We start from the raw sequence: 16,112 nt of genomic DNA, 5'->3' as shown, positions 1-16,112 counted from the left end.
TAAAATTTTTTATTTTTTTCATTAAAATTATATGCAATAGCATTGGCCAAAAATATCACGTGACCTAATTAAACCCAGAATAAAATTTGCTGTAACTTTTGTTTTACTGAAACATTTCTGCGAAATGTTTTATCTTGAATGTTAGTTAGGCCAATCCGCGAAAGTATTCTAAAAAAATTTCAAAAAATATTAATATCTGATAAAATTATGACAAATTTATTAGTATTTTTCAAATTCAAAAAGGTGCGCCAATTGCTTCCTTTTTTACATTTGTATATTATTTTGTGCTTATGTACCCAAATATGTAACGTTAACCACACAGTTATGATGGCGTACATAGTAAGGCGTACATAGTAAGGCGCTTGCTTTCCGATCGCGTTCTTAGAATTCGAATACAAAATTAAGTATTTTTTGCAAAAAAATCTTCAAAAATATTTTTTAATTTTTTGTCAAATTTGGTAAAAACAGCAAGGTTTATATTTGGTAAAAACAGCAAGGTTTATGTAGAAAATCGCTATTTAAAAAAAAAATGTTTTACCAAATTTAAAAAAAACACAATTTTTAAGAGGGTTTAACAAGCTTACAATACAATTTAAGTATTTTTTTGCAAAAAAAACCTTTAAAATTATTTTTTTAATTTTTTGTTAAAAACAGCTTAGCCTTGTAGAAAATGCCTAAAATCGCTATTTAGAATAAAAAAATTATTAAATATTGATAAAAACACGACTTTGAAAAGCTTAGATGACTTTATAATACAATTAAAGTGTTTTTTTTTACAAGAAAAAGCCGAAAAATAATTTTTGATTTTTGGTCAAATTTGGTAAAACAACAAAGCCATACTTTTGTAGAAAATGTCCAAAATTGCTATTTTAAATAAAAAACTTTAATAAAAATTAAATTTTTTATTGTTTAATATGATTAAATAATATGTAATGTGAGTTTTTGAACAAGTTATAAAACTTACTGCTTAATAATCTTATTTAACATAACCTAAACTTACTCAAAACATTTGAAAATACAAAAAGTTGTCATGAAATATTTATAAATACCAACTCCGCTCCCGAAAAAAAAACATGATTTACACAAAATTACATAATTTACAGTTAAAGGCAAATTAACACAATTAGAAAAAAATGAACTGCGAAAAAAATGAAACTTAATACAAAAATAAATAAATTAAAATGAACAAAAATTTAACAAAATTAGGAAATATGAATTAAAATGAATACACTTGTACTGATTTAAACTTGGACATTAACTAAAAATGGTCAAAAATTATTATATCAAAAGAACAACAAAGTTATAGAAAGATGTTAATATAATAATAATAGTAATATACTATTATAAAAAAGTTTTAAAATTAGTATTTTTTTGGTTAATATTTTAAGCAACAATAAAGTTAAATTTTGCACTTCACAGATTGCATAAACCTTTATATTCGTGCTTTTGCTTATTTACAGTTAAACTTGAAAAGTTTTAACGTATGAACGCTCTTGTGTGCCAACCCAAAAAACAATTCTATTTCACTTCAGAAGTTAGAAAACCCAAAACCGTGCATTTATAATCAACTTTTAATGACGTCACCTTGTTCAGTTGCACGTGACGTAAACCACCGTTCGTTCCGGTTGACCAACGATTAAGCGTGATGTCATATATTGTTTATCTCATGTGACATAACACTTCGCCACCCCAGTTTGTTTAAAAGTGACGCCATTTACCGGCTCATCACGTGATAAGAAGGTTGAGCCATGACGTGGTACGATGACGTAGACCCACGATTTTTGATCCAAGGTTGGGCGGTGGGTAAGGGAGGTGAGGAACGAAGTTTGGAGGGGGTCGTGGGCTCGCACAAATGTGAAGTCGACTAAATTAAAAAAAAATTGAAAATTTTACTTTTTTAAATGTTTTAAATTTTATTTAAAAACAGAATTTTGTTACAATTGTTGGGTTCGCTTTTTGCCAGATTTTAACAGGCGTCTTTATTAGCTACAAGCATTTACTACTTAAAACAGTGAAACTAAAACGTTCAAGTAAGAATAAATCAAAAACGAGCTACCGCGCTTTATAAAAGAGAAATACTAGCGCGTTGGTAATTAGTGCGTAAGCACAACTAAAGCAATTAGCGCGACGCAAATGCTCCAGACGAGCCACAAGCACCAAACACAACGTTAACTTCTACTTAACACCAAATGTAACAGTTTTATAATTTAAATCAGTAATTTTTCTTGAAATCTAATGAAACTTACCGAACTGGGTTTTCGTTCACGTTCTATATCATTCACAGGCTGCATAACAGTTATTTTAAGTTGCCTTGGACCGTTTAAAATTAAATCTTCAAGGATTGTATGAGGTAATGAAGATACTGAATTTCCGTTGATGTCTGTTATAAATTGAGCCGCCTAAAAAATAAAAAAATTATTTAAAAATTATGAAATTTTGAAAGTGTAAAAGTTATTATTATAAAATGTCTACGTGACTAAAATATAAAAGATCGCCTAAAAAACAAAGTTTAAAAACTATGAAATTTTCCCAACATTCTAATATAAAATAAAACCGGTTTTTACTATAATTATAACCAATTTTTTTACTAAGTGATTATTATAAAAGGTGTATATGACTAAATATATCAAATCAATGAATAATACAATTATAAGCTTGAAATTTCGTGGTTTTAACTCATATTATTTATAGTTTTCAGTAAAAACTTTTATGATTTCAATTTATTTATCATTTAGTCCTAAGGCAAAATAAAATCAAAACAGAATAAAACTTCGAAAATAAACAAATATAATAAGTAAAACTGTATATGTAAAGTTTTTAGGACATATTATATAAAAGTGTTATAACATATAATGTAAAATTAAAATAAGCAAATTTTTTAAAACATGATTTTGTAAACCATATACTGAAAATAATGTTATGTTAATATGTCAATCATTACAAATATTGCATTTAATCATTTTATATTTAACTTACTTTTAACCCAGCTTTGCCTGCAGGTGAATCAGGATCCACAATTTTAATATAACAGGGTCCGCTACCCCTTATAACAAACCCATATCCCACCGAGTCTGGGTAAAACTAAATTAAAAAAACATAAATTAAATCAAAATTATTTTTATCACACCATGTATACAAATAAATCTAATATGACGTAATACTATTTTTACATTACGTCATCAACATTTTTTGACGTCATCATTACCTTTAGATTCTTCTTAACAAAGGGAGCAGCGGGATGTAGAAGAGCTTCCTTCGTCATTTCTCCATCATGCTTTAGGAGGGATTTATAAGTAGGAGGAGACCTGGAAAAAATAAAGATTTACTTTATATAAATTACATAAGCTTTTAACAAATCTATACATACTAGCTTTGTAGACACTGTATATATATTTATATAGGTATGTCCAATTTATAGTGTTACAAAATAAATTAAACTGCTGTTTGTGGGGCATGGGTATATTATCACAGACAAATATTAGTTAAGAGTTGTGACCATATTACCATAACTAAAATGCTGACCAAAACAGTTAAAATAAGTCGATTTGAAATTAGGATAAAAACAAAAATTTAAACGCAAGGTGGGAGCCTTAAGTTGTGTGTTAGTAAAATTTTGATATCAATTATGTGAATTACCTACAGCAACTTAATGAAGGTGACAACAACTTCGAAGCATTTAAAAAGCTCTACATTTTAAAAAGCTCTACATAAAAACACAAAATAACTTACATGTTATTGCCATTGTCGTTGAACCCTGAATCGTCAGAAGAAATTGAAACACCTAAAAAATAATTTATTTTTATATTTTAAAACTTGTAAAAAAAATATAAAAAAAAAATTTTTTTTCAGACAAAACTTGGTTTACCTTTTCGTCGTGACGGTCTTGCTTTGGTGCCGTGTGCAGAGAGATCCATCAACTGATCGCTCGTCTGTCTGTAATTTATTTTAATTTAAATAAATATGCATGAAAGAAAAATATGGTCACCTATTATGATTATCAGGAATTTACAATATTAAAACGATAAAGGGTATACTGTTTAGATTTAATATGGTTAATTTATTAGCGTTATATTACAAAATTGTTTTAAAATTTTAGGTCATTTAGTATGTCGCCTCTTCCGTTACCTTTTTCCTAGACGTAAAAACCATTCGGTATTTGATTAATGTTTTAAAATTACGCAAACATGTCCCGTTTTAAATTATTTAATCGTAGTTACGTCATTCCGAAAAAGAACTAAAATGTCAAATCGATTTTTTCCGTTTAAAAAGATAGCTTTACCGAGCAATTTATTTTTAGCACCGTTAAATGATAATATCTACAAATTGGCTGAAATTTTTTTCACTCAAAAGATTTGAGATCATATTAAGCGAAATTGAATACGCGTATAACACTTCATAATGCAAGTTAAGCTTAAATTTAAACCACCAGTATTTGAGCGAAGCACAAACCGAATACAAAGCATAAGATTGACCTTTTAAATGCAGCAGAAATTCGATAAATGTAAATAAATAAATGAGGTATTGAACTTAAATTTGTTAAATACAAAAATAAAATCTTTTGCTTTGTCAAAAATTGCCGTAAAAAATATAAAGTATTTAAAAAAAAATATAAGGTAATAACATATATTTAAAAATAAAAATTTTGCAAGAAAAATTTGTTTTTTATTTTTTTAAATTACCTTAAATGAATTCTTTTATTTCTTGTTAATTCGACTTCATTGTCCAGACCATTAGTTGCCATTAATTTCTTATCAGCACCGTATATCTTATTATTGTACAGAAACTTTTCTACGCTCATGGGCGATCTATCGTAATCTATACTAAATAAATAAAACGAACCATCGTCCAAAAATTCGGTCACTTCAGATACAACTGTAAAAAAAATCAATATTTCAAATTAAATTTTTTTTTTTTTGTATATATCTTTATCCTCGATGTGGGAAGGTCGAATATCGGACTTAAACATAGAGTAACATCAGTTTACTCCGACCCAGTCTCGAGTTGCCTGTAGCAGTTTAGAATATAATAGATTTTAATTGCCCGATATTTATACTGCTGATTAAGTGTTGGCTCAGCAGGAGTTCATACCGTTTATAGCGCCTTACTCAAAGGCGCTACAGCATGAGATCAGTGGGGATTGAACCCACGACCTCATGTGTGGTGTAGCAAGTGTTCTTACCACTACACCACGCTGCCAATTGTATTTAATATAATGTAAATTATGTTAAATTAAGTTAACATTAATATTAAAAAAATTGGTTTATTTATGCAGGTATAAAAAAACGTAAAAAAAAAAAATTTTTATTTAATTTTCAATAAATGAAATTATAACCTTGATGTAATTAACCTATATTGAACTAGTACACAAAGTAATTATATAATGTTGAAAAACAAATATGGGTTTACTATTGAACTAAGGATGTTGTATAAGTGCATTGTAAGTTAAACTGTAAATAAATAGCTTCTGTAGATTGAGTTCGTGTGGCTTTGATTTAAAAGGTCAAACCATTATCTGATGAATCATTCATTTATCAGCTTTCAAATACACAAGACTGTTAAAAACATGTTTTTCACATCTTAACACTGTTATCCATTTAACATTAATATAAAAAGGATTTTCATAATAAACTATTTGTTTTCAAAATTTTTTTTGGAAGAGTCTGTTTGTTTTTTCAATTCTGAACTAACATCTCTTATATTAAATTACTTGTTTTTATGAAAGAGCTTCTACATATTTATATGTCTGGAATTTTAAAAACAAAATCCCCTAATGAAATACAAGAATCAGCCATACAAAATATTTTAATAAACAAGTTCTTAAATGTAAATTTAAAGTCTATAAGCTAAGTTAATAAAACATTTATTTTATATATTTTAAAAACTTGTAGACAATTTTAAACAATTGGGTTAAAATAAATAAGCCCCCTTTAAAAATATAAATTTAAATATTGGAAAAAAAGGCCTATTTTTTAACAGCAAATGATCAAATATAATAACACATTTACAACAACCGTATTGCAACAAAATTTACGATTGCAACATTTATCTCAAAATAATATTTAACAACATTCTGTGATGTCACTATCGTGTGAACATACCAACAAATCTAATACTGAGTCATAATCATTAGTTTCTGACGTCAAAGAAACAACGATATTAATTGACAACAAACAGTCAAAATCTAGGGAGGGCAATGTGCGTAACCAGGAGGTGAAAGAACAACAAAATCGTCCAACGCCTCTTTCAGTAAATTCAGCGTAATCGAGGATAATGTTACAGCCGGTCAATACACACATAACTTAAATGCTAATCAATTTACTTAAGACTTAAAGTGGTTAAGTAGATTAACGATTATTAAAACGTAATTAAATTTAAAAATTAATTATTAAACCTGCGAGTTATTTAACTTAATGACAACGCAATATTAATTCAAGTTTAAAAGTTCAAATAATTTATTTAACGTCTAAATTTGGCGCTTATATTACTTAAAGATAAACACAATTCTATTGTATTCAAAAATGAATGATAGTAAATGTGGTAAAACTTAAACATTATCGCTCAGCAAACAAAATCTTATTAGTTTTACTATAAAAGGGTATAGAATTAAACGGTCATTAAACACAAATTGTTCGTAAAATCGGTTTAATAATCTGCGTACAGGTTACCTGAGCATCCCATGCAGTCATAATTATTTCAAAAGGATATAATAACATGTGTCTGGCACGATAATAACATGCGTTTGATGCGTGATCTTTTTATCAAATAAGGTTTTGTACAAAATGAAAACGTGTCCAGTTAAAATTAGAAAACAACAGCATTTGTCCGACTAATTATTCTTAATATGTTTGTTCATTTTTATCTATTAAAATAGGTCAAAAACATTTTGCAAAACAACTTTTGTAATTTGTTATTGCAGAAAATTGGCGCGAACTTATATTTGGCGGGAAATTACAGGCTTTTCATTCGACTTAACTGAAAAACAAACACCTTATGCTAGATTACAAAAGGACAATCACGTTAGGAATTCGTTTAATCGAATTCAATAAAATTAAACAAAAGAGTTAAAATCGTTAAGCCCGTTAATTTATCAAGTATCCTACTCAAGTGTGTAGTAAGTTAAACATTGCTTTAACCAACCATTTACTTTACTACGATAAGGTATAGGAGAAACACTTAATGTGCCTATTTATTAAAACTATAAAACTCGTGGCATATATCACATCCTATACGATGAAGCACTTATAGTAAATCACTGTGTAGTAGTGTAGTAGTAAACGTAGTCTCAAGCGTCAATTAGATCTCCGCGTAGTAATTTCAAACTCGTTAAAGATTACTAAACCAATATTTAAAAGGAGAATTTCGACCCAACGACAAAATTAAGATTTACATAAAAATGTTACGGTGTTGTTTTGATGTGGAGTACAAGAAATTCAAAAAATAGCAAGACGGTTTAATGTTTAACTTAAAACCAACACAACACAACGTTGTAAATTGTAATAAATTCAGTCTACTGAAAACCCTTACTACAAAGGACTCAATTCATTTGAAAAAAAATTAATTTATGACATAATTCTACACCGTTTTTTTTCAATACAATATTTCACAAAAATTTATGACATATTTACGTAGTCAGCGTTTTCAGTAAATCACGTTTAGTAGCTTACGTAAATTAATTAATATTTAATAACGTAGTTATTATATAACCCATACAAGCACGTAATAACTTATGTTCGACACTTGCAAGATATGGGCTCTTAAATATGTCATTGAAACCGGAATTTAAGCCGGGTAATTGTGAATCGTTTTAACTAAACGCATGACGTTTTAAGTAGAAGTACGCCGCAAAATTCGACAGCAATTATTGCTTTAAAAACACATTATACTTGAGAACTAATGACTACCAAAAAAAACAATTCAATATGCTATTTTTGTACAACAGCATAAATGAAAACATATCTGGAAAAAATTAAAATCCAAGTGAACAACAAAGTTGAGTAGGGTATTTGGATTTGTTAAAACAACAAAATGAATGCTTATGAGTGTGCATAACTTAACAGCTTATAAAAACAAACATTTAAATCATGATTAAGAAATATTTATTTTAAACAAAACCATAAGGAAATGGGAATAATGTTATGTAATGGGCCAACAATAATATTATTATATCACCTAAATAAAACAACTTTTCATTTACAAAATTGACAAAAACTTTTTTATCACCTTAAACAAATAGAAAAATTTATTTTTAATCAGAATCTATTTAAAAACAGTTTAATTTTATCATTGTTAACAAAAAAACTATCTAAAAACCAAGTTAAAAATACCAATATGTTTGAGAACACCCTAATGTGATAACACTGTTTATCATGCTATTTAAAAATTCCAGTAATTTTAATAAGCTATATATATAAAATAGTGTACACTTATAAAAGGTATTTTAATTTAACATTTTATTAGTTTCGTACTACAGCAAAATAGGTCAAGTAAAGGTAAGATATGACAAATTTAACGACTAGTTAAACATTAAACCTTAGTAAATTAAGCAAACAACTGTTACCAATTTAAATTTGATATGTCATGCTGGGATATAGGTCAAATATATTCTAAACTTTACCAAAGTCCAGACTATGTTTAAAATAAATATAAAATCAACAAAAATTATAAAATATACCTGGTCTGATGATATTATGCTCTTGTAATCCCTTGCATAGTTCAATTGACATCTCTCTGCTTTGAACAATTCCATTTTCTAACACTAGAGTAACGATATCGGAAGCTTTTAAGCATTTTGTCGATACCAATTCACCAAATGCGCAAACTCTTTGGAAAAGTTTACAATCTGCGAAATGTGCTCTGCAATAAATAAATCATTTTTTAAATATTAATTAAGATAGATGGTAATTCGAATTTCCATATCCTGGCGACCTACATAATATGACATTGAAAAATGTTTAACAACTTTTGTCCTAATACCTATATCACAACATGGTAAATGATGTTAACCTAAATAACACACTAAACCAAATCCTACAACCTGATAAACACATGATTATATATTTGTGGTATTTTAAAAATATTTCGGATAGCTACTTGTAGAAAACCGCATTATAAACTATAATATTTGTGCATTTTAAAAATACTATTAGTGGTAAAATAATTATTAGATTACCTTTTATATAATCTGTACCCAATAGCAACACATCGAACCAATATATCGCTTTCTGGATCATCAGCGGAAAATCGGTATAAAGATTTGTCGTTTTTAAAACCTTCCAAAGTTTGGGCTAAATATTAAAAGAGAGTTAATAGGGAAATTTTTAATAATAGGATATAGGAAGTTATAAAAACTAGTAAGTATAAACATTGTTAACCGAAACCTTATTCAAAATTATATTTTACGCAATATAATATTTTTATAATACATATGCTCTATAAAAATTTGAATTTATTAAATTATTACCATTTCTAAGTAAGCCAGCATCCATTAACTTTTGATAGAGTTGAAGGGATTGCTCTTCATTAATGTTATTATTGTTATCTTGGCCTTTTTCATTTAAATCTAAAAATATAGTCAGTAAATCTGCTGTTTAATAAAAATTTGGAGCTCGTACAATAAATTGAGCAAACAAAAAATTAAATTACTTTCCCTAAGATGACCTTTACTATATTTTTAGATATTACAAATATAGACCTATTAAATGGTTACTATATAGTTCTATTTTTATACAGACCTTGTTTCAGTAAGACATTTAATTGTGACCACACCACTACTTCATTGCCAACAAAAACATTTGGATAACCTCGTAAGAACGGTCTCCGATGTCTTACTAACGGAGGGCTATAAGTTTGCATATTTTCTCTGTAAACAAACAATAACATTTTATCATCACAATTTAAATTTAACAACAGTTTCGTTCGAGATATATTTTTTTTAATTTTATTTTTACCTGATGTGTTCAGAGAATATAATGACATCCAAATTATGATTTTCCATTTTCGGTTTATAATATAACAATTTTTTTATTAATTTTTTAGTATTACTAAAATACACTATCTAAAAAAACAATGTTTGCTGGTTATTAAAGATTGTATTATATATAAAAAAAATTTAAAAATATAAACAATATTATTCTGGCTCAGTTTTTATGCAAATTGGATCATGAATAGCTTTAGAAATTTGATTTGTCCATGTAGAAAGAGAAACCTCGATTGAATTATCGCTTGTATATTGTGAATCCAGATACCATTGATTAAAAGTCTGAAATTGTCCGGTTACTTCAAGAGTACGTGGCTCTTCATCTGAAAATGGTTTTTGTTTTTCATTTATAACAAATCCTACATAATCATCGGGTAATTTTATTTTTTTTCCATCCAATGGTCGGCCTCGAAAAGTTGCAGATAAAATTTCTTTGTCATTTTCAATTTTTTTGCTTGGTGGAAAAAAGCTTTTAACATTGGCAGATTCATTCGCTTCTATTTTACATGGCATGTGATGAACATTAAAATTCTTTTCAGATGCATTACTAGATTGCTTTATCTCAATAACCATTTTATTTACTAAAAATTTAACCAATTTAATTAGCCTTTAACTGCAGATTACGTAAATCCATCAATAAAAAGTATATATATTTCAATTGCTATTTTATAACTCGATCTATGCTTTTAAATATAAACAAATTATTTTTTTAACTACATGTTCACAGAACAATATATATTGCTCAGACGCTAATAATTATAAAGCAAAAACTAACTGCCTGCTAGCTTTATTAGTTTATCTTGCTATCAGTAGCAATAAAATGTCTCGAACCTAGCGTATCAAGCAACGTTACATCTCTACACTAGGTCACTTGGCACTACTACGCTTTACCTCGTGTTATTTTTTCACAGCCGTCTGCCTATTATTTCCTATTATGCCTTTACTCCTTTCTCTCTTGTATTAACAGGGCATGGGCACGTAACGCGATGCTTACTATTTGTTTTATTTTGCGATCAATGAACCGTCTAGCACACGGCCATTTAAACTCGGTTTGTTACTCTTTTTCTCTCTCTTTGGTTATCATGAATGAAGTAAAGTTACATAACCGTTTTTGAGCCGCGTGGCAAAGTTTAAACAGCAGTATCTCCATCTTTTATTTTAGCGCTCTATCGCCAAATAAAAATAGTGAATTAAGTTTTGGCGCGAAGTATTTTAGGTGCCGGTAATTTTAATAATTCTGTCATTTTAGTTTGAAAATGATATAAATTCTTGTATATCAAGTTTAAAATCATTTAAAACCTGAAATTGTAATTTACATTACGGGTTTATTGTATTTTGAATGTTTTAAAAAAAATTTAACAAAATATATGAAAGAAGTTTTAAATTATTTTTCTTTATACCACTTTATTTGCAAGCTCTAAGCAATAAACATACACATATTTATATTACATGTAATGGATAAACAGAACAATAAATTCCTTATTAAAATGAATTTGAATTTCATGACAAAAGCACTATTCCAAAACTCTGTGACTATGTACATTTTATTTAAGTATTAAAATATAACAAATACATGATTACACAATTTGACTACTATAACACTATTTAAAATGCAATGAAACAATGTAAAAAAAAGAATACACAAGATACAGTTTAAAATTATTTTGAAACCCTTTCTTGAATCCAGTTTTTAACATCAGTAAAAATAATTTTCCGATCTTCCATAGGTTCATGCAAAAGATCATGCCAGCAGTCCTTGTAAATCTAAGTACAAGTAAAACACATTAATGAAAACTATACAACTGTTCACCATAAGGTTATACATAACCGGCAGCGTGGTGTAGTGGTTAAGAACACTTGCTAAACCACCATGAGGTCGTGGGTTCAATCCCCACTGCTCTCATGCTGTAGTGCCCTCTAGTAAGGCGCTATAAACGGTATAAACTACTGCTGATCCAGCATTTAATCAGCAGCATAATTACTGTCAATTATATTCCATAATATCCCAAACTGCTAAAAGCATCTCGAGACTGGGTCGAAGTAACTGATGTTACTCTATGTTTAGGTCGTGCATTCGACCTTCCCACATCAAGGATAAATTTATATATATAAAAAAAAAGATAAAATATAAAACAATGTGTTGAAATGTAAATACAAATGCATGCATTAGGCAACTTAATGATTATTTTTCATATTACCTTACATCTTCATACCTATTACTTTTATAATATGCATGAAAACTTACTTTTAAGGTTTTGTCTTTGCTTTTAGCTCGCTCTAAAAGATCCTTTGATCCCTTAATATCACAAGTAGTATCAGCAGTTCCATGGCAAGCTAGAAAGGTCTGGGTATAAGATGGGATGATAGCTTGAACTTCTTCGGGTAAGCTAAACAGTTGGACAGCCATTTCAACTTTAACAACTGAACTGTTCAGCTTATCTTGCAATATAATCTTAGTCTAAAGAAACAAAAAATATTAAATTAATTAAGTACCTAGTTTTAATCTTTATCTAACAATGCCATAAGCTTTTTAAGGTACTTTTAACATGCAAGAAAAAAGATCAGCATTAACCAAAAATTAAACAGAAAAAGATGTGTTTATTATTTAAGACTACTAGTCCAAAGGTTTGTTTATCGCAAAAAGTTTTCATCATAAACTTATAATTAAAATTTGTTGTTTTGTTGTTGAAAATCTAGTTTTCCACTTCAGTGCAATTATACAATTATATTGTTCTAAATTATTAAGTTACCTCATTTTCATCTCTCCTAGTTTCATCCAATTCAGTAAGTTGTAAGTTTGGAGCAACATAGTTTAACCCTCTTAAAAAGAACTTCTACAACACAAAATTAAGAGTAAATACATTTCAAATTTTGTAACATAAAAATAAATTTTTATAACAAATAAATAAATTATTACAATGCGTAAAACTGGTCTAAAAACTGTAAAACTGTCTTTAAGTGTATAACTCTATTTAAAACACAAATTAAGTGTTTTTTTTATTAAATCTATGTTACTTAAAATGTTTAAATTTACCTTAACAGAGGAATCTAGAGAGGGTGGTGTTCTAAGCATCCCACTAAATATAATTATACCAGCAAAGTAATCTTTTCGTTCATGAGATGCTACAACAGCAAGTGCACCACCCTGTTACATTAGCTTTAAATATATAATACAATACGGGCATAACAAATTTGGTATCTGCCAATTTTACTAAAAACCATAAAAAGATAAAAGAGGTTTAATTAAAAATGTGTTTTCTTCGGTAAAATAAAATTTTTAGGCATATGGTTTTTGGTAATATAAAAGTGATTTAACATTTTAGAAAAAAAATCGAATTTTTAAAGTTAACAGTTTTAAGTATTATTATATTACCATTGATTGTCCAAGTAAGAATATAGGAATATCAGAATATTCTTTCTTGATCTTATCCACATGCTGGAACATATCTCGAATGAAAATGTGATAATCGTTCACAGTTGTTCTATTCCCTTCACTTTCACCATGCCCAACTAAACATTTCAATTTAAAATTAGGTTTGCTTTGATACAAAATTTTACAAGTAAGCTTAAAAGCCTAGCATTGTTCGTTAAATAGCTTATATAAGGGCATAGGTTGTAATATACAAATTATGACAAATTTTAAAATAAATGAACTTGCCATTATCATGTGAGAATGCAAATCCACCGATTTCATTAAATTCTGTTGCAATGTCACTAAACCTTGTGCTATGACCACCAAAACCATGGATTAAATAAATAAGGAACCTAAAACAATTTTTAACTATAATTAAAAAAATTAACTTAGTGGAAAATATAAAAACTATTGTTTTAATGTTACTGTTTATAACAAAAATAAACATTTTTTTTACTTTGGTGTATCTTTAGGCTTCCAGTAGTTACAGTAGAGATATTTTCCATCAACATTGATAATATGATCAACTTCATTAAATGCTTTTCCACTAAATGTGAGATGGGACTCTAAAAAAATTCAAAATCATTTTTTACATATGGTTACCCTAAAATAAACTAACATAAGGTAGCAGGTAAATTGTATAAAAACATTAAGTTATCTTAAATACTACTAACCTGCCATTTTGAGTTTTTACTTTTGCCTTTAAAGTATTTAACATAAGAAAAAAACCCTAATTAGTCAGAAGTCTATTGAAATGTGTACCTTAAAAACAAATATTAAATAAATTATAATCACAATGAAAATAAAATACAGTTATCTTGAATATAAAATACATATTTCTTACTACCAAAATTTAAAAGTCAAATTGTTAATGTGCATAAACCAAATAATAAAATTAGCACAAAAACAATAAATTGTGATAATTAAAACTGCAGATAAATTATCAATTGACATTGTATTAATACTTGAATTTACTAATCCAGTCAAAACATTAGATAACAAAAAATATAATAATTGATTTCGATTTATAGCAGAAATTAAACAAAAATTTACATTTTTAGGTTTATTGCCAACTGAGGTTTTGGTATCTTTTACAATATTTTGTGGAATCCATCTATTAGGCATACTATCAGTAGTTAATATATTTAAATGTATTAAAACTACCGTTAAGATATCAACAATTAGGTAACAAAATAATAAAACAGTAGTATAAGTTAAGAATCCTAAAATGTAGGACAAATTTGCCAAGCGTCTAGAAACAGGTTGAACATAATATATACTTAACAACAAGATAGCCAAAAGTACAAATGAAATACATACAAGCTGGAAAGCCACGTATATCCATTGTTTTAAAGTGCTTCTAGGTTTAAATAAATATGCCCCCAACTCAATGCCAGCAAAATACAAAGCCAAGTAACCTGACAATGAAGCTATGCCTTCTTTATTTTGCATAAAAATACCACTACTCCTATCAATGCTTAAAATTGTTTCCAAAAACACAGGGTAGACACTTAAAAAGTATTGGTAACTGATAGCTAATATAACTGAGAATAAAGCACAGTATTTTACATTGATAAAAAATAAAATCAATGTAGCAAAAATTTTAACAAATGCCAGTGTAAAAAAGAAATTCCAATGTACTCCATATTCTGTAACATGTTCTTGATATCCCGACATTTTAACACTTACTAACCTTGCTAAACCAAGCACAAGTAAAGGCCATGATGATAAGATCTGAACACAAGTTGATTTAAAACATTTGTTAACTATGGCTTTTTTATTTTTCCATCTATTTCTCGCTTCTTTTGACACAACCGCATTTGAAATAATAAAACCACCAACACCAAGGTCCATAATTCCACATCCAAAATTCTCAGCTTTTGCTAATCTTCTTGGAAAAACATGAAAATCAACTGCCAAAATACAGATACAAGATGCTACGTTAACATAGACTTTAAATGAGGTTAAAAATGGCAAATTAGAAGTTGATACTTCAATATTACCAATATCATTCAATCTTCCGTGATTTTTACCATCCTTTTTATTAGTAGATTTCTGAGTATTAGTTATCTTTATAAAGAATATTAAAGTCAAGCTGGTCACAAGAATAACAAAAAATACTTGTACATAAAAGTCTGAAAGCAGAGTCACAACAAGTATCATAGGCACAATAAGAAAACCAAAGTCAATGATAAACCCAGTTATATTAAATGGTGATGTTAATTTAGGTATAAATCCAATAAGTAAAGCTCGTAGTAATATACATAAAGATGATACAGCTGAAGAAATAAAAATTTCTGTCAATGATGTTCCATTTAAACCACTCACAAAATCCTCCTTGTCAATTTTCCATTGAGAAGCAGACATTTTAAAATAAGTTTTAAGTCAGTTTATCAGATATATTCGCTGCACAAAAAAATATTAACAAATTTATAAAGAAAAAAAATACAAAACTAAAAATAACGAAAACACAGCATCTTTCTCCTTAATTTTAATGATATTAAAGTATTTTAGTTTTCAAAGGCTTTAACATTATATATTTTTATCAAATTTTATTCAAAATGACTGCTAAAAATGCGCATTTGTAGAAAGAAACAATATTTAAATAATTTATAAACGTTTTTGCAATTTTAAACTTTGTAATCATTAAAATTACGGGAACCCCCAGTTTCGGTACCAATTATTTTTTCAAAATATCATTTTCCATTTCCATAAACATTTTAT

General features: G+C 27.7%; 4 protein-coding genes across 4 annotated transcripts; all 4 read right to left on the bottom strand.

Moving 5' to 3' along the window:
• Positions 1-957: 957 nt before the first annotated feature.
• LOC145749826 (DEP domain-containing mTOR-interacting protein-like) lies at positions 958-10,072 on the bottom strand. Its single transcript, XM_082565691.1, has 12 exons — positions 9,948-10,072; positions 9,732-9,859; positions 9,461-9,559; positions 9,170-9,284; positions 8,672-8,853; positions 4,680-4,872; positions 3,866-3,933; positions 3,730-3,781; positions 3,206-3,305; positions 2,977-3,081; positions 2,247-2,399; positions 958-1,864 (listed from the first exon to the last, which is right to left on the bottom strand). The coding sequence occupies exons 1-12, from the start codon at positions 9,992-9,994 to the stop codon at positions 1,715-1,717; spliced, it is 1,392 nt and encodes a 463-aa protein (XP_082421817.1). The 5' UTR covers positions 9,995-10,072; the 3' UTR covers positions 958-1,714.
• Positions 10,051-10,799, bottom strand: LOC145749827 (ribonuclease H2 subunit C-like). The gene has a single exon (XM_082565692.1). The coding sequence runs from the start codon at positions 10,547-10,549 to the stop codon at positions 10,127-10,129; it is 423 nt and encodes a 140-aa protein (XP_082421818.1). The 5' UTR covers positions 10,550-10,799; the 3' UTR covers positions 10,051-10,126.
• A 587-nt stretch (positions 10,800-11,386) lies between these two features.
• Positions 11,387-14,154, bottom strand: LOC145750620 (monoglyceride lipase-like). The gene is made up of 8 exons (XM_082566690.1): positions 14,063-14,154; positions 13,846-13,954; positions 13,635-13,741; positions 13,350-13,486; positions 13,011-13,121; positions 12,727-12,810; positions 12,222-12,434; positions 11,387-11,740 (listed from the first exon to the last, which is right to left on the bottom strand). Exons 1-8 carry the CDS (start codon positions 14,067-14,069, stop codon positions 11,636-11,638), a joined length of 873 nt encoding a protein of 290 aa, XP_082422816.1. The 5' UTR covers positions 14,070-14,154; the 3' UTR covers positions 11,387-11,635.
• A 77-nt stretch (positions 14,155-14,231) lies between these two features.
• On the bottom strand, positions 14,232-15,760 carry LOC145750540 (glucosaminyl-phosphatidylinositol-acyltransferase PIGW-like). Its single transcript, XM_082566599.1, has one exon. It carries the CDS (start codon positions 15,753-15,755, stop codon positions 14,232-14,234), a length of 1,524 nt encoding a protein of 507 aa, XP_082422725.1. The 5' UTR covers positions 15,756-15,760.
• Positions 15,761-16,112: the final 352 nt, after the last annotated feature.

This window comes from Corella eumyota, chromosome 4 (genome assembly GCF_963082875.1).
Source record: "Corella eumyota chromosome 4, kaCorEumy4.1, whole genome shotgun sequence".
Lineage (NCBI taxonomy): Eukaryota > Metazoa > Chordata > Ascidiacea > Phlebobranchia > Corellidae > Corella > Corella eumyota.
This window is presented reverse-complemented; position numbering and strand designations above follow the sequence as displayed.

What these genes read in the sequence shown, in the direction of transcription:
- LOC145749827 (XM_082565692.1), bottom strand. Translation starts at nt 10,549, where the DNA reads ATGGTTATTGAGATAAAGCAATCTAGTAATGCATCTGAAAAGAATTTT.
- LOC145749826 (XM_082565691.1), bottom strand. Translation starts at nt 9,994, where the DNA reads ATGGAAAATCATAATTTGGATGTCATTATATTCTCTGAACACATCAG. An exon ending in ATATTCTCTGAACACATCAG is followed by an intron (nt 9,860 to 9,947) that starts GTAAAAATAAAA and finishes GTTTGTTTACAG; the next exon opens with AGAAAATATGCAAACTTATA. An exon ending in AAATGTCTTACTGAAACAAG is followed by an intron (nt 9,560 to 9,731) that starts GTCTGTATAAAA and finishes CTATATTTTTAG; the next exon opens with ATTTAAATGAAAAAGGCCAA.
- LOC145750620 (XM_082566690.1), bottom strand. An exon ending in AAGCCTAAAGATACACCAAA is followed by an intron (nt 13,742 to 13,845) that starts GTAAAAAAAATG and finishes AAATTGTTTTAG; the next exon opens with GTTCCTTATTTATTTAATCC. An exon ending in CTCTAGATTCCTCTGTTAAG is followed by an intron (nt 12,811 to 13,010) that starts GTAAATTTAAAC and finishes TTTGTGTTGTAG; the next exon opens with AAGTTCTTTTTAAGAGGGTT.
- LOC145750540 (XM_082566599.1), bottom strand. Translation starts at nt 15,755, where the DNA reads ATGTCTGCTTCTCAATGGAAAATTGACAAGGAGGATTTTGTGAGTGGT.